The sequence below is a fragment of the Dromiciops gliroides genome, chromosome 2 (assembly GCF_019393635.1).
Source record: "Dromiciops gliroides isolate mDroGli1 chromosome 2, mDroGli1.pri, whole genome shotgun sequence".
In the NCBI taxonomy this organism is placed as follows: Eukaryota; Metazoa; Chordata; class Mammalia; order Microbiotheria; family Microbiotheriidae; genus Dromiciops; species Dromiciops gliroides.
The window spans coordinates 353,732,243-353,754,849 of record NC_057862.1 but is presented as its reverse complement, the minus strand read 5'-3'; the positions used below and the strand labels follow the sequence as shown (position 1 = coordinate 353,754,849).

Below are 22,607 nucleotides of genomic sequence, written 5' to 3'. Positions count from 1 at the left end.
GGGCCAAGCAGAACAAGTGTAATCACTCTCTTCCACTGGACAGCTCTTCAGATATTTTAAGAAAGTGATTCTTTTCTTTCCTCTCCCTGTTTTCTCTTCTCAAGGTGAAACACTTTTAGTTTCTTCAACCAAACCTTGTCTAGAAGGTCTACAGTCCCTCCCCATCCTACTCTCCCTCTTCTGGACCAATGCCAGACTGTGATTGTTCTTCCTAAAATGGGCACCTAATTATATGTGACAGTTCTTTTTATCCTCTGCTTAGCAATCAGGAGGATCCTTAATCAGCTGTGAGTGATCCCGGGTTTGCAGAATGAACTTAATTCACAGCACCTCAGGGGGACAATAGCAAATGGTGAGTGGAAGGGTAGATTGAGATTTCAGTGGGAAGGGGAGGCACTGTTCTCTTTGAGGGCTGTAAATGATAATTTATACCTGGACAATTTTGATTAAAGGTCAAGCCTCTTATTTACCAGTTAAAAACCTTACATTGGGTGAAATATTGGAAAGAATGCTGAATGCAGTCAGAGGTTTATCTGGAGCCAGACTTCAAACCAGGGCTTTGCTATTTGTATTACCTTTGTGACAGTGGATAAATCACTAAAACTCTTTGGGCCTCAGTTTCCTCCTCTGCAAAATGAGGAGACTGGATTAGATAAGCTATGGTCCCTTCGTGCTCTAAATCCTATGGCTATTTCAGAATTTAGGGATTCTTTTTCTCTTTAAAAGAAACCACTCAAAATATACTTGTGGTATGAATTATGTACGGTAAAGAATATATAAGACTAGAAAGAAAAAGATTGGCATTTAGTGATGGTGGAAGCAAGAGAGGAAGGAGATTTTTAATTAGAGATTGGTTAAAGCAGATTCATGAATAATAATTCATAATAATAATAATATCAATAGCTAGCATTTATATAGCACTTTAAGGTTTGCAAAGTGCTTTATAGATATATCATCTTATTTGATCTTTAGCACAATCCTGGGAGGCAGGTGCTATTATTATTATGAGCATAGATGACTGACAGAGATTAAGCTAATCACTAGCAAATGACTGAAGAAAAAATTTTAATTCTGATATTCCTGACTCTATGATCAAGCAGGCTCATGGATCATTAATGCTGTTATTAGCTGGAGAAGGAGGTTAGACCATGCTGGGAGTGATGTACTAAACGTGGGAGCCACACTTTAGAAGGGACATTAACACTTTAAAAGATATTTGGAGGAAAGTGATTTGAATGGTGAGGGAACTGGAGATTCTGCCAAATGGGGATTGATTGAAAGGACCCGTGATGTTTACCTTGGAGAAGAGGATGTAACAATTGGAATGATGCCACCTGCTGGAGAGCTACTGTAGGAAAGCTCCGCCATGAGGAGAAGGTATCTGAGGGCAAGCCATATGGTCAAGGTCCTTGGCATCAGGAAGTGACGTTTGCTTGTGGGTACTGTCTATCAAGGTTACCAGCCAATCAACTTCAGGAGCCTCCCATTTCTGGGAGGAGGACACGAAGTAGGAAGTGGACACTGGCAGAGGGTTTTTTCCTCTTTTGGTTCCTGACCTCGCCATGGCGGGTTGGATGATGGGGTCTCTTAGAAACAGTTAGATTTTTACCTTTCTCTCTGATCCTAATGCTCTTTAACAAGTACTTAAACACTTAAATACTCTTGCTAAAATTTATAATTTATTGGCAACCATTCATTAGATTTTAGATAGTATAGCTAGAATTTTAACCCCATACAAGGGTTAGTGAACATATGCCAGCAATCTCAGATCATTTGAAAGACTAGAAGGGGCTCATAGCTCTACATCTGGAAGTAACCCCAGAGACCATCTACTCCATACATCCTACCCCTTCTTTTTCAAGATCTGGAAGCCAAGGTCCAGGGAAGATAAGAGACTTTACCAAGGTCACACAGTAAACATCAGAGATTGGATTTGAATCTATGTCCTCTGGCCCAGGAGCCAGTCCTTTTTTTCCCCTTTCTTTTTCTTGTAATGCACTGCTTCTTTGATAGAAAGGAAATTAGATGTGTTCTGCTTGGATCCAGGAGGAAGAATTAGGAAGTTGCAGAGAAAGATTTCAATTCACTGCAAAGAAAGACTTCCTAACAATTTTGTTGTTGTTGTTGTTGTTCAGTCATTTCAGTCATGTCCAATTTTTCATGACCCCATTTGGAATTTTCTTGGTATAGATATTGGACTGGTTTGTCATTTCCTTTTCTAGCTTGGTTTACGGATGAAGAAACTTAGGCAAACAAGGTTAAGTGACTTGCCCAGAGTCTCACATATAGTAAATATTTGAAGCCAGATTTCAATTCAGGAAGATGAGTCTTCCTGACTTCAGGGTGGACACTCTGGGTGGACACACTACTGTGTGTCACTTTGCTACTCCTCCTAATAATTAGAGTTGTCCAAAAGAAAACTGGGCAGTCCTCTGAAGGAGTGAGAGGCTTATAGCTTTCTCCTTATAGCTGAAAGTCTTCTAGGAGAGGCTGGGACAGTATAGAGGGGATTCCTGCTTAGGGGAGGGTAGGACTTGATGGACCCCATGGTCTGTTTCAACTCTAGGAATCTGTGATTCTGTGGTTCCAAATTATGTATGTATAAAAAGGGGAATGGCAATTGGAGGGTGTGGGTAATAGATTACTTTGTCAACCTTAAAGAGCTATAAAAATGGGAGTTGCTATTTTGCTATTTTTCAACTTCTTGGGAACAAACCCAAGACAGGTAAGCTCTGCTCGTTGACAAAATAGCTCCTTGAAATCACCCTAAAGCTGAGTAACCTTGGGCATGATAAAGTACTACTGAGGACAGGGCTCTGGGTAGATCCCACACAGATCACTCTGAACTGCACAGTCAACTTAGTGAAAGGAACTGGGACCCCTTATACTAGAGATTGTCCACCGTGCTTTACAGAAAGGTAGACCTGCAGTCATTCCCCATACCTGGCACCACAACTCAAATCCTACATTCTTTGGAGGGTGAGGGAGTAGGACCATCTTTGCTTGCAAAGGTTTTTGAGTAAGGGAGTCATTTAACCAGAGAAGTACATTTCCATTTTATATGACAATTTGTTAAATGCTTCACAGAGTCACAGAATGTTAGAACTGAAAAGGACCTTAGATGTCATGTAGTTGAAGTTCCTACTTTTAGAGATGAGGAAACTGATGCCCAAAGAGATGAAGTCACTTGATGATGGAAGGAGATAATCTTTACTCTTTTCTGGACTTGCATGCACCCATAATGTCTCCAGATACTCACCAAAGAGCCCCGCTTCTGCCTTTCCTGTTTCCAGTTGTAAGTCTAAGCATGGCCTTAACCTCAATCGAATTAGGAAAGGAGTGGGCTTTTCTACAACCGGACTCATGGAGACCTAGGAAACTGTCCAGAGCTAGAAAGGGTTAAATTACAGAAAAAAAAATAAATTGATCAGGATCCATTACATAACTTGAATTTCAAAGACTTTGTTTATGGCGACTAAAACTCAATGGACAATTTGAAGAAAAAAACCCCAAAACACTGGTGGTTTCCTATTGCCTAAGGAACCATGTTCTAACTTCTTTGCTGACACTCAAAATTCTCTCTAACCTTGAACCACTGTCCATCTCTTGCATTCTCTCATACCACTCCCCTCCATACACTCTAACAAGTCTAGTAGCATAATACTCTTGCTCCTCTGAATATGCATTGTCTCTTTAAACCTTTCCTGAAGCTGTTCAAGGTGGCAAGATAGCACTAGACTTGGAGTCAGGAAGACCTGAATTTGAATCCTTCCTCAGATATTAGCTAAACGACACTAGGAAAGTCATATAACCTCTCATAGGCTGTTTCCTTATGTGATGATTAGAAAGCTTTAGAAACATAATTTCTGGGTAATTAAATAATTTTATTAATAAGGCCAGCAGGTTATTAATAAAAGGATAGTCATTTGGCCATCTCTCTTAGACTGGAGACAACCATGCCTGCTGACTCATAGTTCATATATCCTTCAAACAGTAGGTAGTTCATCAAATAGCAATCAAATCTAATTGGTTAACATGATTGGAGCTAGGCTATTAAAATGGACTGAATATCTCTATACCAGACTACCCATACCTTTAGGCTATCAATTCAAAGAACATATACCCTTCTCAATTGGAAGATCAAAACCAAGCAATTCATTATGTAGTTCAGAGAATAAGGGAAGACAGGAGGAAACAGTACATCTTTTAGACTATCAGTCTTAGGATGAGAAGCAGGGAAAACTGAGGTAGGTCAAGATTCAGCTCTTACAAAGAGGCTAAAAGGAAGCATATGGACTATATTCAAGATTGTGTTGAGAGGGCATAAATATCTTTGTTTACATGGAAGCCAAATTCTGAATCCCTTAACAGGTGCAATGGAAAGAGGCTTAGATTTAGAGTAATCTGGCCTGAGTTTGAAGCCCAGTTCTGATATTTTCAAGCATGTAACACTGATAAAGTAACTTCCCCTCTGTGAGCCTCATTTCCTCAGCCATAAAAGAGGACTAGTTTAGTCTAGAAAAGAGATTTGGGGGAAGGCAGAACTAGGAGCAATGGGTGGATGTTGAAGAGAAACATTTGTTACATTTGTATTTTCATTTGACTGTTTGTGACCCCATTTGGGGTTTTCTTGGCAAAGATACTGGAGTGGTTTGCTGTTTCCTTCTCCAGCTCATTTTACAGATGAGGCAAACAGGGTTAAGTTACTTGCCTAGGGTCACACAGCTTGTAAGTGTCTGAGGCCAGATTTGAACTCAGAAAGATGAGTCTTCCTGTCTCCAGGCCCCATACTCTATCCATTGCTGCTACCTAGTTGCCATGAAGAGAGACATATTTAGCCTCAAATTAGGAAACAATGTTCTAACAATTGGAATGAGCTGCCTTGGGACACAGTTCATAGCCTCTTAACTAGAGGTCTTCAAGCAAAGGAGCGATAACTACTTTTTGAGTATTTTGTAGAGGATTCCTGTTCAGGCATGGATTGGGTTAGGACTCCTTTCCTACTCTGAGATTCTGTAATTCTTTACCTTGCCCAAGCCACCACACAGTGTTGATGTAAGAAAGTGTTTTTAAACCTTTAAAAAGTACCACATATATGAGAGGCAACAGGGTGTAATGTAGGGGTTCTAATGGTGGGGTACGGGAACTTGGCTTTTATATATTTTGCAAACTATATTTCAGTATAATTGCTTTCCTTTGTAATCTTTATTTTGAGAGACTTGTCATGGGAGAGAAGTCCCTCAAGTTTTTTTAGCTTAAAATCTCTTGGGGACCTCATCAAACAAGAAATGGGCAGTAGTTAGCATCTACCTTTAGTTAAGAGGTCACTAACCATAGATCCTTAATGGATCTACTCTTCCGACTTCTAAGGGAGGTTGACCTATCAAAGGCTTTGCTCCCTATACTGCACTGATTCCCATGAGTAGAATTGAATTATGGGTGCAGAGGAGTTCACATCTTGGTTTTTGTTTTCAAAGGTGGGGAATCCTGGATAAGGTAGAAAGGATACCATTGCTAGGTAGGGCCAGTCATCTTGGCCTTGGTCACTGGGCTGAGGATGAGGCAAAAGCAAAACCAGCACATGTCCAGGTCAAACAATGGTCCAGGGAAGATATGTTTGATAGGGGCTCTGGACTCTTTTGGGGGTAGGTTAGTGATACTTTCTGGAGCTTGTAGGTAGTGGGAGTATCTTTGGGAGTCAGATCAATTCTTCTAATTCATGGTTCCTCATAAGAATATCCTGGGAAGTGAGTCTCAGGGACTCAAAATACTTCCTTTTTTAGCAATATAGGAATTGATTCTGTATTTCTGTGAAGTGGATGGGGCTGGTGAGGAATAGAGGGGCTGGGGAGGAGAACTCTCTTAAAGGAGGGCAGTAGTGGGCTCAGTGGTTTGGGACCACAACGACAGGTTTGTCCCTATTCTAAGTGAGGCTTCTTCATCTTCCTTATGTGCTACCATCCTAATATGGTAGCCTTATGAAAAGAGCACCAGGGAGGGAGGCAGGGCATCTGGGTTCTAGTCTGACTCTATTGTTCACTTGCATCATGTCTTTGGTAAGTCACTTAACCTCTCTGGGCCTCAGTTTCCACATTTGTAAAATGAGGGTGCTGGTGGTGTACTAGATGACCTTTAATATTCTTTCCAGATTTAAATCTATGAACCTATGACTAGATGACCTTTAAGGTCCTTTCCAGTTCTAAATGTATGACCTGATCAGCGGAAGCCAATGGCACTAACTTCCTATGTATTATCTCTGCTCTGAGGCTATGAATCTGGTACAGTAGAAAGCTTACTGGCATTCTAGTCAGAAACATAGTTTCAAATTTCACCTCCAGTGTTTACTACCTGTGTGACAATGGGCAAGTCTCTCACCCACCCTGGTCCTCAGTTCCCCCATCTCTCAAGTGAGAGGGTTGGACTAGATGATCTCTAAGATCTCTTCCAGTTCCGCCAGCCAATCTTCATTCATGGACTTTAATGTTTTCTCAGCTGCTAATATTCTCCACAGCCTCCAGCAATTCCTTTTTAGTTACCTTGTGTTTAGTGTGTGTATGCTTATTTCTCTACACGTTTTCCCCCTTATTGAGTGTAAACTCTTGGGACTGTCACACCTTTTGTCTTTATATCTCTAGTACCCAGAACGGTGAAGGGCCCACAGCTGGGGCTTAGTCAACCAACCAATCAACAAGCATTGAAGTGCCTCCTATGTGCCAGGGGCTGGAAATACAAATGGAAAAGAATGAAACAACCCTGATTTTGAAAGAATTTACTTTTTTTTTTAACTGCTTAATATGTTTTCTGATCAATGAACTACTTGCGTGTTCCAGCTCTGCCTTTCTACACTCTTGTCCTAAGGTTCCTATGAAAATTTGTGATTTCACAACCACTTTCAGGTGTTTCTGCATGGAAATAAGAAGGCTGAAACCACTGAGCTGATAAAACAATAGCTAACATGGGCTACCACCTTTTTAATTCCAAGGGCTGCCTCACCAAGCCCTCTAAGTGTATGGGTGGTGATCCAATTTCTGCTATGTGCCTGTTTCTCAACTATCTCTAATGCAATCAGGGGTGGGGCAAATCTCTATCACCACCTTCTTCCCTTCCCCAGTCACTCCTGGGGAACTATTCTCCAATGGATTCTAAGCCAACATTTCCAGACAAGGAAGGGACCAATATTCAGAGTGCAACCCCACCCCCAGCCTTTGTTCTTCCTCTAGGGTGGGAGTTCTTAATCTATCCAAGGATACCCAAGGTTAAGAATTTAAGGTTTCCTTTTCCTATATCTATTGGGCTGGTGACCTGTTTCCTTCCCATTGTAAACTCAAGTTCTGATGGCTCCTATCAAGTTGGAAAGACTTCAAGGACCAGCTAAGGACAGTCAGATGTGTGTCCACCTCTTGTCTAAGGGACAGTTCTGCTATGTGTGTAAAGAATCATCACCAGAGTTGGCCACCAGGAAATGAGCCTTTTGACCACAGAAACTCATTGAAACCTGTCTGCTAAGGCATTCTGAATCCATCCATCCCCTTCTTGTTCTCCTTCTGACTCCAAACATAGTTCAAAAAGCCATTCTTGCTATTTTTAGCCAGTTTCCCTTAGCCTAATCTAGCCAATGTATGATTGCTATGTACTTGCTTCAAGTGATGTGGTATCTCTTTACACTGACCCAGATCACAATCTTTTCCATGCAGTAGATATTTCGGCTAGTTATTGACCACTCCTAGTTATTGAATATGCCATTGTTATTTGAGTCTGAATCTTGTCTGTATCCACCAGGTGGTGAGCTCTCTTGGCTAGGGGTTGAATCTTCTCTAATCGCTTAATAATAATAATGGTAATCACAATAAAGATAATAGCAACTCATATTTCTATCATGTTTTAAGCTACACACATATTTCTATCATGTTTTAAGCTACACACAGGTCTTTCCTCACATTGGCTCTATGAAACAAACTCAGAATTATTATCACCATTTTACAGATGAAGAAACAGCCTCAGAGAGATTAAGTGGTTAAACCAGGATGACACAGTTAGCAAGTGTTGGAGTGAAGACCCAGACTGTTTTTAGAGTGTTCTGTCCGAGGGACTCAGAAGACAGAGCTTTTCCTGCTGGACTGTACAATTTTCTTATTCCCTTTAAGCTCTAGAATAGAGTGGGGAGGGGGCAGCTAGGCAGTACAGTGGATAAATCCCTGGATTCAGGAGGACCTGAGTTCAAATCTGGCCTCAAACACTTGACACTTACTAGCTGTGTGACCCTGGGCAAGTCACTTAACCCTCCTTGCCCTGAAAAAAAAAAGAAAAAAGAATAGAGTGGGGAACACACAAATACTCAATAAGAGACAACTAGCTCCCCTTTCTACAGTGTTTTATGATTACTGAAAACTTTATGTAAAAGCTTGTTAGTTGAATGTTTGCTTTCTGCCTTTGATAGAGGAAGAAATTGGGGCTCTGGGAGGGGCACTGGCTTGTCCCTACCCCTCAGCAGAGCTGAGATTTGAACCTGAGGATGCTTGCTGTCTCTGTAACAGCAGGCTGCTGAAAAGCTGGGTCAGAATTACTGGAATTAGTCAAACAGGCTTTTGATCACAGAATCCCAGAGCCCCGAGGCCCCCGAGGACTCCTCTGGTCCAAACCCTTGCTCTTGAATTGATCGGTTTTGCCTTTTGAGTCTGGGCCCCACTGCCCCTCTTTGGGACCAGAGGTCCAAAGGACTGGCCAATTCAGGGTCCAGGGCAATCCCCAGAAAGTCAGTTCTACAGGTGATCCTCATTCTTTACTCCCACAGGCTAATGGTGATAAGGCTCTAGAATGAACCCCTTGTTCTGTACTGGAATGAATGAGAACAGGGCGAAAGTACATGTTATCGGTCAGGTGAGAAGCCAGGAACCAGGCTTATCAAGGTTAGGCAAATAGCTTGTTTTGTCTTTGTCTCCCCAGGCTGCTGCCCGACCTTCTCAGTGCTGAAGGCTAGCTCTCCCTTGCTACTTCAGCAGCCTCCAATGCAGGACCAAGATGAATGGTACATTCACATCATTATCATTAGTAATAATAGTAGCTCACATTTCTGTAGTGTTTCAAACTTTACAAAACTCTTCCTTTCCAATAACCCCATGAGGTAGGGAGCTAGCATGAGCATTGTGATTGCCATTTATTGGAAGAGGAAACAGATGTCCAGGGAAAGTGAGTGAGTTGCTCACAGTCACATAGTTTAAGTGCAGTGTTCTTTCTGCTCTAAATTTCCTACATTTGGGTTGGACTAGGTGCTAGGCTTTCTTAGGTTCAGAGCATTGTATAGTCATGAATTTGGAGGCAGAGCATCTGGGATAAAATCATCTGCCATTTTCTGACTGGGTAACCATGGCCTTCTCCTCTATCAGAACAATTGTAAAATGAGAAGGATAGACTAGATCAGAGGTATGAAACACACCTCCTTATTGTGGTCTGCAACACTCCTGAGTATTGCCTGAACCAAACTAAAATGTAAATAGGAAATATTTAATAAAATATGATAGAACATGGATAATGTTAATGTGTGGTTTCCTAAGTCAATATGCAGCCAGCAGCGACACTAAAATATGGTTTAGTGACCTCTGTTTCTATTTGAGTTTGACACTGCAGAATTAGATGACCTTGCAGGTCCCTTCTATCTTTAAATCTGTGATACTATGATTTGAGGGCCTTCCCACAGAGTCACATTCAAAATCCCCTCAGTGCTATTTCCCTCTCCAGATAATTTCAGAAATCATCTAGTCCTACCCTCTTAATTGTACAGACTAGGAACCGGAGATGAGCTGACTTGCCAATAGTCAGTAAGTGGCAGGATTGACATTTGAACTCAAATCTTCTGACTCTAAGTATTTCTATCTTACTTACATATGGCATATTTGGTACTATGTGGATTTGCAGTTGTCAGGTTGAATCATGGCCCCAAGACATACCTAAGCTGGTTGGCCTTGCTGATCAATCATCAGGTGAGGGGCTTACTCTTTTTTTTTTTTTTAAATTTTTAGTGAGGCAATTGGGTTTAAGTGACTTGCCCAGGTCACACAGCTAGTAAGTGTTAAGTGTCTGAGACCAGATTTGAACTCAGGTACTCCTGAATCCAGGGCCAGTGCTCTATCCACTGCGCCACCTAGCTGCCTCGAGGGGCTTACTCTTAAAGAAGTCATGTGGAGGTAGTGGAGCAAGCCTTGGCTTGGAAATTAGGAGACAAACTCTATACTGGTTTCTTCCACTAACTTTTCTCCTCTCTAGGCTTCATTTTTTTCCTCTGTAAAAGGAGATTAATTACACTAGATCACCTCTAAGATTCCTCCTAGTGCTGATGCTCTATGAGTCAAAGGTCCCTCAGCACCAGCTTGTCTTCATTCTGTGAAGGCGTTAATTTCTTATCTGGTCCCAAGCTCCCTCTTCACTTGGCACTGCTGCAGGTGGTAGGGCTGTCAGCACAGAAGGGTTGGTAGTTGGCGGGATCTCTTGGGTAGCAGCTGTTTGAGCATAAGTAATGCATGCCTATGCTCACGACTCTTTTATGGCCTCATATGTCCCTTGGCTGGAGGTTGGAATACCTACTTGGGAAAGACCCCAATAATTATTTTGGGCAGCTTCCAAAGCCTCTCAGCTTTCTGGAGAATGAGGACAAACAGTCTAATATGGAACAGATAACAACTAAGCAACCTTAGAATATAAAACACAGAATTTAAGACACAGACTATTAGAATTAGAACAGACCTTAGAATACAGAAGATTAGAGCAGTAAAGGTGCTTAGAACTGTGGAATATAGAACACCAGAGATGGAAAGGACTTGGGATACAGGATACTGGAGCTGTAAGAGACCTGAGAATCATTGTATGTAGAATGTCAGAGATGGGAAGGACTTTAGAAATCATTTTCTGCATTGTTGGAGAGAAAACCCATATTGATGAAAGTATTAGAATATGATGTATATTATCATGTAATAATAACCTCCAAAGTCTTTGTTAAATTTCATGTCCTATGCCATAAAATATAGACTGCATAATAATAAAGTATGTTATTTAGAATAGTGTTGTCAAACATGTGGCCTGTGGGCTACATTTGGCTTACAACACTTTCAAGTGTGACCTGAACCAGATTAAAATGTACTTCAGACATATTTAACAAAATAAATAAAAATACAATAAAACATAGATAATGTTAATATGTGGTTTTCTAAGCCAATATTAAGTCCCCAGGCATGCTTACCTATGGTTTAGTGGCTCCTGTTTCAATCTGAATTTGATATCATTGATTTAGAATATTAATAATAATGTAATTTTCAGTTAAGTATAACATGTCTAATTTTAATATGACATGATGTTATGTCCTTTCTGAGCTTCAAATTACTTGTCTGTTAAATGAGGCTTCTAGTACCCAAACCACCCACCTCACAGGGTTATTATGAGGGCAAATGGACACTGCTATTCTCATAACAGGAATACCTTGGCTTGTTATTCACAGAATCACAGGAGCATGTGTGCAGAGTTGGAAGGGAACTTAGAAGTCATTTAGTTCAACCCCCACATTTTATCGGTGGGGAAAATGAGGCCCAGGGAGGTCAAATTATTAGGCCAAGATCACAGAAGTAGTATAAGTTTAGGACTTGACTCGGGTACTTGACTATGAATTTAGTACTCCCTTCCCCCACAGTTAACTCCCCCAAATTGCAACGTTAGGCAGAATGTTTCTTTGGGATGGGGTGGTGGTGAGGTGAGGTATCATAGACACTGAATCAGTTGCCCAGGAACAAGAGTTCTGATCCCCCTTCTCCTTTTTTATAGCTGGTGTCACCTTGGGCAAGTAAGTCACAACTTCCTGGGAGCTCATTTTTCATCTCTGTCAAACAAAAAGGGGGAGGGATTGCATTAGATATCTCTAGTTTCCTTCCAGCTATAGACATGAAACTTCCTACCAGGCTATGGAGAAGTTGTGATCTGAACTGGAGGAAGCAGCAAGGCCCTTTTGGTTATATTGACATCTCATTTTGACACTTCATTTGAGAACTGGAACTAAGATATCAAGAAGTTCCTGAAACTTTTGCAGCTCTGAGTTTGTTTTTGCTGTGCCTGCTAGAAGCACAACCTAGATAGCTGGAAGTGGTGCCACTGCCAGGAATTCCAAACTGGGAAACATGGTCTCCCATGATGACAGCTGTTTCTTTCCCCTTCTTTGCTGAGATCAGCATCAAAACTATGCCATTTAAATGCCTTTTCTGTCTATTTATCTGAGAGAAGATTCAAGAGACTATGTAACCAGCAGGGATTTTGTTCAAGTGTACAAAGGGAACTCCTTGACGTTCAAGTCAAGCATGGAGATAAATTAATCCACTAAAACAATTTTATCCCGATATTGTGTGTACTAAAAAAATTTGGTCCAGGGTGAAATTCTCTTTAGCATCAACTGTTTGGAAACACTTGATCTGGAGTGAGAGGACCAGGGTATAGATCATAGCACTGTTGCTTACTATTTGTATGACCTTGGGAAAGTTATTTAATCTCTTCCTTGGGTCTCAGTTTTCTCATCTGTGAAATGAGAGGATTGTTATAGATGCTCTCTGAGGTCCCTTTCCAATTCTGAATCTAAAATCCTGTGAAAGCAAAATAGCGTGTGATTGACTGACTATAATGGGTCAGCCAGGGATGTCCCTCCCTTGGAGGGGCATTAGGGTATGTGTGACTGGATGGTGGAAAGATTGTTTTCCTAAATACTTGCCGCAGACAGTTGAGGATGGTTTAAAAATATCCAAATAGCAATACTAGATAACATTTATATAGTGCTGACTGTGTGCCAAGCATTGTATGCTAAGTGCTTTACAAATATTTCAGTGGATCCCTACAATAACCCTGGGAAGTAGATGCTATTATTATCTCCATTTTTACTGTTGAGGAAATTGAGACAAACAGAGGACATAACTCACCCAAGGTCACACAATTAGCAAGTGTTTGAGACTAGCTTTGAACTGTGCTCTTCCAGACTCCAGTCACTTCTCTCTATCCACTGCACCATTTCTGTTAATAATCTGTTCTCCATGTATCATCTGTGGTATTGATGTAGTAGAAAGAGCATGAGAGAGAACCAAGAGACCTGAGTTCTCATTTCAACTCTACCATTAACTTGATGGAAGGCCTTAGGCAAGTAATTGACTCCTTCTGGGTCTTTGTTTTCTGCCCTATAGAATTAGGGAATTGGTCCAGATGATTTCCAGAACTCTCACCATCATTTGTTCTTTGTTCTAAAGGACTTTCCTGCTCTGATCATTGTATGTACTTATTACTACTATTTCCTTCCTGCAATAACATTCTAGATTCTACATTCTAAGGTTCTTTTTAGTTGTAACATGCTATATTCTAAGATCTCTTCCAGACTTAGTATTATGTTCTATTCTCTAAGGTCCCTTCCATCTCTTGCCATCATTTTAAAAAAACCCAGAGAAACAATAATAAATAGAACAAATAGTAATTTGATTCCTGGTTCTAGACTTTTCAAGTCCAGAAGACAAATGTCTCATTTGAGGGTTCTGAAAAGTAGCCAAGGGTGTGCCTATTCTGAATTCCCTAGGGTCGGTCACACAGTAGTAAGTATCTGAGGCCACATTTGAACTCAGGTCCTCCTGACTCCAGGTCTGGTTCTCTATCTACTGCAGCACTTAGCTGCTCCTGGGTGTGCCTATTCCTTACTGTGCTTCCTATGGATCAAAAGATATCACAAAGAGCCAAGAGGTGGGACTTTGGGACCTGGTCTGGATCTTAAGTGCAATAACTTTATCTCTGGATAAGAACAGGACTGGGCTAACACTCAAGATGCCCCTCAGAGCCATCCCCAGACCCATAAACACTATTCTCCCAAGGGTACCCTTCCATAATGAGGTGAAAGAAATATGGGACAAAGAACTACAAAACCATCTTATGAACAATTTGGGAAATCATTGCCACTGGGCTAGGGTTCCCTCCCTCTTCCTTGCCCATACCTCTGGCCAGCCAAACTTGAAGTTCCGTAATTATCTGGTTCCTGGGGGAATGGGGCTTCATTTCCATTCTGTACTGGGCATCTCAGAGATGTCTCTTCCTGAAGTCCTAGTGTCACTTGGTGGGATTTGTTTTGGGATTTTCGGGAGGTGATAGGAGACAGGGAGGATCCCCTGGAAGTGACAGCAGTGCCCCTGCAGCAGAAGAGGCACTGGTATGCTGTGCGGAAGTCCCGATTCAGAGCAGCATACAAGATGGGGTTCAGAGCTGAGTTGACATAGCCAAGCCACAGTACGATAGTTTCAAAGGTCTCATTGATGTCTCCCCATATTCCTCGGTAAACAAACACTGTGAAGTAGGGGAACCAGCAAATGATGAAGGCCCCCATCACGACTGCCAGTGTAACAGTGGCTTTGTGCTCTCGAATGGTAACAGCCTTGTTGTAGTAGCTATGGTTAATTCTCTTGGCCTGTTCACGTGCAATTTTGAAAATGCGATAGTAGGTGGCACACATCACTAGCAGTGGGATGTAGAATGTGATCAACCCATCCACCAAGCCATAGGCCTTATTGACTTGCAGTTTGCACTTATTGGACAAGTTTGAATTAGTGATGTTTTGAGTGTTCCACTCTAAGTGGATGGGCAGGAAGGAGAAGGTGATGGAGATCATCCAGATTAAGATAAGTGCAATGGCCACACGTTTGGGTGTCACCACCATGGTGTAGCGCAGTGGGGCTGTGATGGCATAGTATCGGTCCAGGCTGATCATGAAGAGGTTGAGAATGGATGCGGTGCAGAGCATTACATCGAGGCTGGTGTAAACCTTGCAAAGGGGCTTTGCAAAATCACATGTCTGGCCCAGCTCACAAGCAGCTGAGAATGGCAGCACGAGGAGGCCCAAGAGGAGGTCAGTGATGGCCAAGGACACAATGAAGCAGTTGGTGAGGCTCCGGAGCTTTCGGTTCAACCCCACGGCCAGGCATACTACCACGTTACCCAAGACTGTGATGAGGATTAGGAGTATGAGCACTAGGCCGGTCAAAGCTTGGCGCCAAATTGAGACTTGGCTGGCAGCAGCCATCTTGGGAACTCTGATTCTCAAGACCACAACCCAGCAAAATTTCTGGGTTCCCTAATAGATGATCTCTCCTGGCTATTTTTCTATTTAAATATCCATGCCCATTGATGTTTTAATGATTCATTAGATCTCCTTTCTTAATTAAATTAAGAGATGGAGCTATGGATCCTAACTAGGCAGTGCTAATGGGGACTTCCTGGATGAATAAATGAGAGGCAGTGTAGTGGGGTGGAGAAAACATTGGGTCCAAAAACAGAGGATTTAGGTAAAAATGTCAGCTCTACTTCCTGCATGACCTGCATGACCTTGGGTAAGTCATTGCCTATTTCCAGGTCTGTTTCTTCATCAGTAAAATGAGTTTGGATGAGATAAGATTCAAGGTCCCTAATAGCTCTCAGTTCTTATAATGATGAGACCCTGGAGGCAGCATCTTATGACCAAACTATGATTCAAGCTTCAGGTGTGAGATAGTCCTAAGAAGGCTTGAAACCTGAATGGGGTGACACTGTGGTGTTTGACTTTTTGCTTTCCATGGTTCTTATTCTTCTTGTCTTATGAAGGCCATGACAGTTATGGGAAGCCCATCAAGAACTGGCTTTAACTTCATGCCAGAAGAAGGTGGGGGATGGGGTGAGGTATGTCATGGTGACTACGTTCTTCAGAATGAGGCCATAATCAGGTCAGATGCAGAACAAAGAAAGGAGAATCCAGACAGCAACAGGTTATGTTAGAACCGCAGTGGAGAGGTCCTGATCTGAAAATAGAAGAGATCAAACATTCAGAATTTTGAAACAAGATGGAAGATAATAGACCCAGAGTCCCAAAGGGACCTCAGAGGTCAGCTAGCCCAACCCCTTCATGTTAAAAACATGGGGACCAGCCCATAGAGCTGGGGCAGTTTACCCAAGGTCACCCAGGGGGTAAACGGTAGAGTCAGGATGGGAACTCAGGTCCTGTACCTTTAAGTCTAGTTCTCTTTCCCTTGTATCATGATTTCATACTGAATATGTTCTCTACAGAGTCCTCTTGTGCAGACCACATCCGGTGTGTTGGGTCCATCCAGCTCTAGGTATACCATTTTAGGAAGGACATTGTCAAAGAGAGGGGGATTAGGATGGTGATAGGACTGGAGGAAGGTGCCATACTAAGAGTGGTGGAGGAACTAGAAGTGTTTAGCCAAGAGAAAAGAAGACTCAGGAATTGAAAAATTAAAGGTATAGACCTAATGATGTCTATAGCTCTGAATCTTGTGATCTCTTTATCCTGAGTTCCAATCTGGCCTCAGACACTTACTAGCTGTATGACCCTGGGCAAGTCACTTAACAATGTTTGATTCTGTTTCCTCATCTGTAAAATGAACTGGAGAAGGAAATGGCAAACCACTCCAGTATCTTTGTCAAGAAAACCCCAAATGGAGTCATGAAGAGTCAGACACAACTGAAAATGACTGAACAACAACAAACCTGCATACAAAACTCTCACTTGAGTGCTCTGGGGGAGAAAGAATTGACTAAGATAAAATTTCTGTGTGATGTATTAGATAGAGGACTAGATTTGGAATTCAAATCTTATTTCAGCTACTTAATATCTATGTATTCTTGCACAAATCTACTAACCTCGCTATGTTTCCTCATCTATAAAATAGGGATACTAGTAGGACTTACTTCTCAAGGTTGTTGTTAGGATCAAGTGTGTAACGATTGGAATGACACCACCTGCCGGAGACTTACTGTAGAAGAGTTCCGCCCATGAAGCGAAGGTCTTTGAGGGCAAGACCAGGAGTCTTTTCTTTGATGTCAGGAAGTGACATTTGCTAGCGGGAGGAAGAAGGAAGAGCTGGGTGCTCTGACTCATGCTCTTTCCTGGGGACACTGGTGGAGAAGGGGGCTAGAAATGCGCTCTCCCTTTAATAGATAGGAATCTAGGCCTTTCTCTTTCTCTTTCTCCCATTCTTATTCTCCTTAATAAACGCTTAAAAGTCTAACTCTTGCTAAAGCTTATAATTTATTGGCGACCACTCATTAGATATTTTAGACAGAATAGCTAGAATTTTAGCCCTTAACAGATGGCTGACCACGAAGAGGAAAGCTGAACCTCACTCTTCTGATCTTCAGGTTGGGTAAGAAATTTCCCCTACCCTATCCCTTTAAATCCGAAGTACTGCTGAATTGCCGGGTGTTTTCCCTTTAAATTTTTTCAAATGGACCTTTTAAACTCCCTAATTACCCTATTTTTGATTTTAGTCTGTTTAGCCAGACAAATGGGAGATAAGATCATGTTAATGCTTTGTTTTTGTGGATTTTCTATTTTTATTTTTATTTTTGTTGGAGGAGCCAGCAAGGTACTTACACAAGGGAATATAAATACCCCCCCTCTCCCACCCATGCTTTTTCAGAGAAGCCTTGCACTCCTGTATTTTTTTCAAATTCTAATGCGGAGAGATTCTCTAATTTTGCATGCCTGGGGGCAACGCCCCAACCTCTAGAAGCTTTTAATCTCCTAGCTGTGGGGGTAGGGCCTGAGTTCAAAATCAAGTCTGATTCAAATTGCCCTGGTCCCTCCCCTCCTCTCCAGACCCCACCTTCTACTCCTCCCATGGCCAAGCCCATTGATTCCCCTGCCAGGGAAGTCCAGAGATCTAATGCGCATGCACAGTTTTCTCTAACTACATTTGCAGCTTCAGGCTCAGCCCTTCTCCAGCCTGGCTGTGCTTCTGAGACAACCTTAAAAAGCCCTTTAAATTCCAGATATGCTTATTTTGTTCATAATTTTGCTAATCTGCTTTTGTCTTTAATTAGTAACCTTCTAAAGCATTTGTATTATGAAAGGACCAACAGACAATATAGAGGGGTTAAAGAAGAAAAACTTAAGCTGAATAAGAATGACAATCATAGTTCAAGACTCCACTTCTTTTGCCATGGAAGGGTATATATTTTACAGAAATGTAGTAGATAATAAATGTAAACCTTTTAAATGTGCTGGAGATATGAACTGCTAATATTCTCAGGGAGCTCAAAGTCTACTAAAGGATATGAGACACCAATTCAGATTAATCATTTCAGTTGTGGCTAACTGTGACCCCAGTTGTGATTTTCTTGGCAAAGATACAGTTCATTTAAAAAAAAATATTTAAAGTTTTGAGTTCTAAATTCTATCCTTCCCTCCCCTACCTCCTCCCCTCCAGTTCATTTTATAGCTAAGGAACTGAGGCAAACAGGGTTAAGTGACTTGCCCAAAGTCACATAGCTATAAGCTATAAGATTTGAACCCAGGAAGATGAATCTTCCTGACTTCAGGCCTGGTGTTCTATGCATTGCACCACTTAGCTGCCCACATGAGACATGCTCAGAATAAATAGAATGTAATGTATAGGGTGAATGTGCATAAGAGAACTTTGAGAAACATGAAAATTAAAAGGCATGAGTGATCCTTTCCATCTTGAAAGACCAGGAAAGGCTCAGTAAAGAAGTGGCATGTGAGGTGGGTATTGACAAATAAGCAATATTTCAAATGGTAGAAATAAGGTGGGGGAGAATGTGGAGGAATTCTAGGCATATACTGGATTTTGGAAATAGTGCTGCAATGGGGCTGAAGCAGAGGGTTTGTGAGACAAGTCATGGGAGAAAAGGCTGGAAGAGTAGAATAGAGCAAAGTTTCTTAAACTGTGGGTCATGACACCATATGGGGTCGAATAACTGAATGTGGGGGTTGTGAAAAATTTAGCAACAGCTAAAGGTTAAGTTTAATTATATACCTATATACCAGTGTCAAGTAAAAATTTCTTGGGCGAAAAGGGGTTGTGAGTGGAAAAGTTTAAGAAGCCCTGGAATAGAACCAGATTGTGGAGGGCCTCAAAGGTAAAGTTGAAGAGCTTGGTCTTCATTTAGTAGGAAATGAGGAAGAACCAAAGGTTTTTAGGGCAAAGGAGTGATACGATGAGTGAGGCCTGTGATTTAAGAAAATTAATTTGGTTCCTTTTGTAAGATTGATTGGAAGGAGAACATTCTCCACCTCATCTATTGAAACAGTACAGGCAATGAAAGCCTGAATTAAGGTTGTTGCAGTTGAGAGCAGAAAAGAGGGGCCTGTCGTCAGAGATATTGCTGGTGTAGAATTGACAGTATATGGAGACCGATCATGGGTTTCATTCTGAAGAAGGCTAGATAAAGCTTTATCACTATTTGAATGGCTTCCTAATCGGTCTCCCTGCTTCAGGTTTTCCCTTCATATAAGTTATCCTCTATCCACAGCTGCCAAAATGGTTTTCCTTAGGCACAGATCTGACCATATCACTTCTCTACTCAGTAAGCTTCAGTCAGTGGCTAGCTGTTGCCTCTGGGGTAGAATGCAATCTCCTCTGTTTGGCTTTTCGAGCCTTCACAACCAGGTCTCAGCTCACCTCCTGAGCTTCATTATGTATTATTTCCCTTCCTGCACTTTAGCTTTCAACTGTCTTAGACTTTTTTGTCTCCTATCTTTGGAAAATTGTGCTGACCATCCCCTATGCTTGAAATAGTCTTCCTCCTCACGTGTGCCTCGCAGATTCATTCACTTCCTTCAAGGCACAGCTTAGGCACCGGGTTCTATACTCTGGCCTTTCCTGATGCCCAGAACTGCTGGTGCCCTGCTTAACTATCTTGTATTTGTACTTTATGTTCTCAATACTTCATATAGTGCCTGGACCACAGTAGGCATTCAATAAATGCTTGTGGACTTGACTTGAATTATTGAAATACCTTGTTTTTCTATTGCTTCTGCATGTGTTTCCTCTGTGTGTCTTTATATATCTATATAGATCTTGTCCCCCCCAATAGAATATAAACTACCTGAAACTAGATACTATTTGACTTCTGTTTTTGCATCTCTATCTATCAATTAACCAATAAGTGTTTATTGAGCACCTTCTATGTACCAGGCACTATAGTAGTTGGTATGTATTCAGAGATAAAGAAATAGTCCCTGCCCTCAAAGAGCTTATACTCTAATAGGAGAAGATTATATATATATATATATATATATATATATATATATATATATATAGAGAGAGAGAGAGAGAGAGAGAGAGAGAGAGAGAGAATAGTTTCAAAATACATGTTCCTGACACATAGTAGGTTCTTTTTGGGTGGGTGGGTGAGCCATCAGGGCTAAATGACTTGCACAGGGTCATACAGCTAGTAAGTATCTGAGTCTGGATTTGAACTCAGATCTTCCTGACTCTAGGGCTGGTGGCACCACCTATCTGTTCCACAAATAGTTTCTTCATAAATGTTTATTTATTGATGAGGGTGAGATAGTGTGAGATTTTCCCCATCCTTTAGCTATAAGAGATTCACCATAGTTATAAGTGATTTAATTAAGATAATAACCAATATATTAACTAAAATTATGATTTATTATATTTAGATATTGTTTTATTACAATTATATAAGGTCAATAGGTTAAGTCTCTCTTCTGACTAACTTTCCAATGTCAAGCATTAAGTAATATCACAAGATTCAGTAGTCAGCAATACTATATTTTAGAAACCATGAGTGACATGCTTGACTCAAGGAGTTCACGCAGCTCACCAGTGGCCTGACTATGACCCACCCTGTTTGTCATCATAAGACTTTGATAAGAGTATTGGAAAATGCTGACATTTATGGTCACATAGGCAATTCCCCATATTTCCTAAGAATATGCTTTAATTTTAGAAGTGCAACTAATTAAGATTAATACTGTGTTATATAAGTGTAACTTTTGGAAGGGTATATAAACCCATGGATTTTGTAATTCTGGGTCTTTCAGGTCCAACCCCTGGATGGCTGGCTTTGTTGGGGGACTAACCCTCTCTCAATAAACCAATTTGCTTCGGCCTGGAAACTTTGTTGTTTCTGTTCATCCGTTGGACTTAGAAATTTTCCCAACAATAGAAAGAAGAGTTGAACATGACTCTGGGGTTTTGAGCATGGGACACTAAGAAGACAGTGATGCCAGTGGCAGAAACAGTTCTTCTCTGGAGGAGAACTTGCTTTAGGGAGAAAGATCATGGGCTTGGTTTGAAACATTGTTAGCCAGCATGGTCAAGTGGGTAGAAAGCTGGCTCCAAAGCCAGGAGGACTGTATTCAAATCTACTCTGGGTAATCCTGACAAATCATTTAACCTATCAGTACTCTAGGCAATGAATTCCTTTAAACATGTTGAGTTTGAGGCCCCAGTGGTACCTACAGTGGTTGTGTCCTGTGGGTAATTGGAGATGTGGGTTGTGAGATCTGTATAGGACTTCTCTACAGAATTGTAGAAAGGGACTTGTGAGTGATCTGCATGGAAACTGGGGCTGAAGCCATGGGAAGAGACAAGAGTGTGAGGGAGGGAGCATAGACAGAAGAGAAGGGGACTAAGCTTCAGGGTCAAACTTGTCATGGGAGAAAGAGCACTAGTCATGGAAAAGGAAGAATACCTAGCTTTTATATCCTAAATCTACCATTTACTAGTTGTGCAATCTATAGGCAAGTTGTCTTCACTCTCAGTACATTGGTTTCCTCATTTATAAAACGAAAAGGTTGTGTACTAGATGATCTAAGGTCCCTTCCAAGCCTGTCATTCAAAGCACTATGAGAACTATGAGAACCAACATCTGCTATTTTACATGTATATACCCCTGTTTTTCAGAGAGGGCCACAGTGGATTTTTATCATAACAGCTCTAACTGATAATCTCGCATTGGGGTGGGAGGGAAAACTCAGAATGGTAAGAAATCAAGGAGTCATCACAGCTCCTTCCAGAAGCAGAATTATTTTCATACTCCTTTCCAATGGAGCATCTGTATATTAAAATTAAAATTCTAGTGAGGCCTTGCCTGAAGCCCTGCCATTCTATGAATACAACCAGCTTCATTTAATCATAACTACTTAATAGATTTGGGGATCACGAATCTGGAACATGTTCCAGCACTCCAGCCAGTCCCATTAATTAGGTGTAAAATGCTTGATCCTTCTCATGTTTCCTGTGGAAGAGTCTTCGTTAAAAATATCTCCCTTCATTAAAAAAAATCTCTTGGGTCTACCCTGCCAGGGCTAATTAACTTTGTGTATGTTGGTGAGCAAGAATGAATTTTGGAGAGTCTCTATTTCTGCTCAAAGCACTTCCTCTCTTTCCCATTAGCCCTTGCCTGTGGTTGATTTGCATAAAATTTTAATTCTGGTGATCTTAAATAGCTCATAGACTCAGGTCTCTAGTGGTAGAGCTGGAAGATGCCTTGGAATATAGAATATTAGAACAGAGAGGGACCTTGGAATATAGAACATCAAATGTTACAGTTGGAAGGAATTTTCTTTTTTTTTTTACTTTTTCTTTTTTTAAAATTTTTTTTACTGTGAATTTTACAGTTATCAAACACTGACATTTCAAGAGACAAAGAATAGGATAGAGGATTGTATGAGGAACTGTGAACTTTTGTTATATATGGTTTTAAATAAAAATATGCACACTCACACATGTATATATGTGTATACATAAATATGCACCCCCACACATATAATATATACAATATACACATAC

At 41.2% G+C, this 22,607-nt stretch overlaps 1 protein-coding gene across 3 annotated transcripts in view; it reads right to left on the bottom strand.

Moving 5' to 3' along the window:
* The window catches only part of HRH2 (histamine receptor H2), a 68,770-nt gene that overhangs the window by 5,876 nt on the left and 40,287 nt on the right, over nt 1-22,607 (bottom strand). The window contains exons 2-4 of one of the 3 annotated variants that reach the window (XR_006355077.1): nt 13,992-15,821; nt 10,738-10,843; nt 3,260-3,389 (exon numbers count right to left, since the gene is read on the bottom strand). Coding sequence is in view for 1 of the 3 variants with exons in the window: in XM_043989902.1 (XP_043845837.1) it covers nt 13,992-15,070 (1,079 nt within the window). In the remaining 2 variants the exon portion in view is untranslated. The remainder of the gene's footprint in view (nt 1-3,259; nt 3,390-10,737; nt 10,844-13,991; nt 15,822-22,607) is intronic. The other 2 variants (XR_006355078.1, XM_043989902.1) reach the window with 2 other exon arrangements.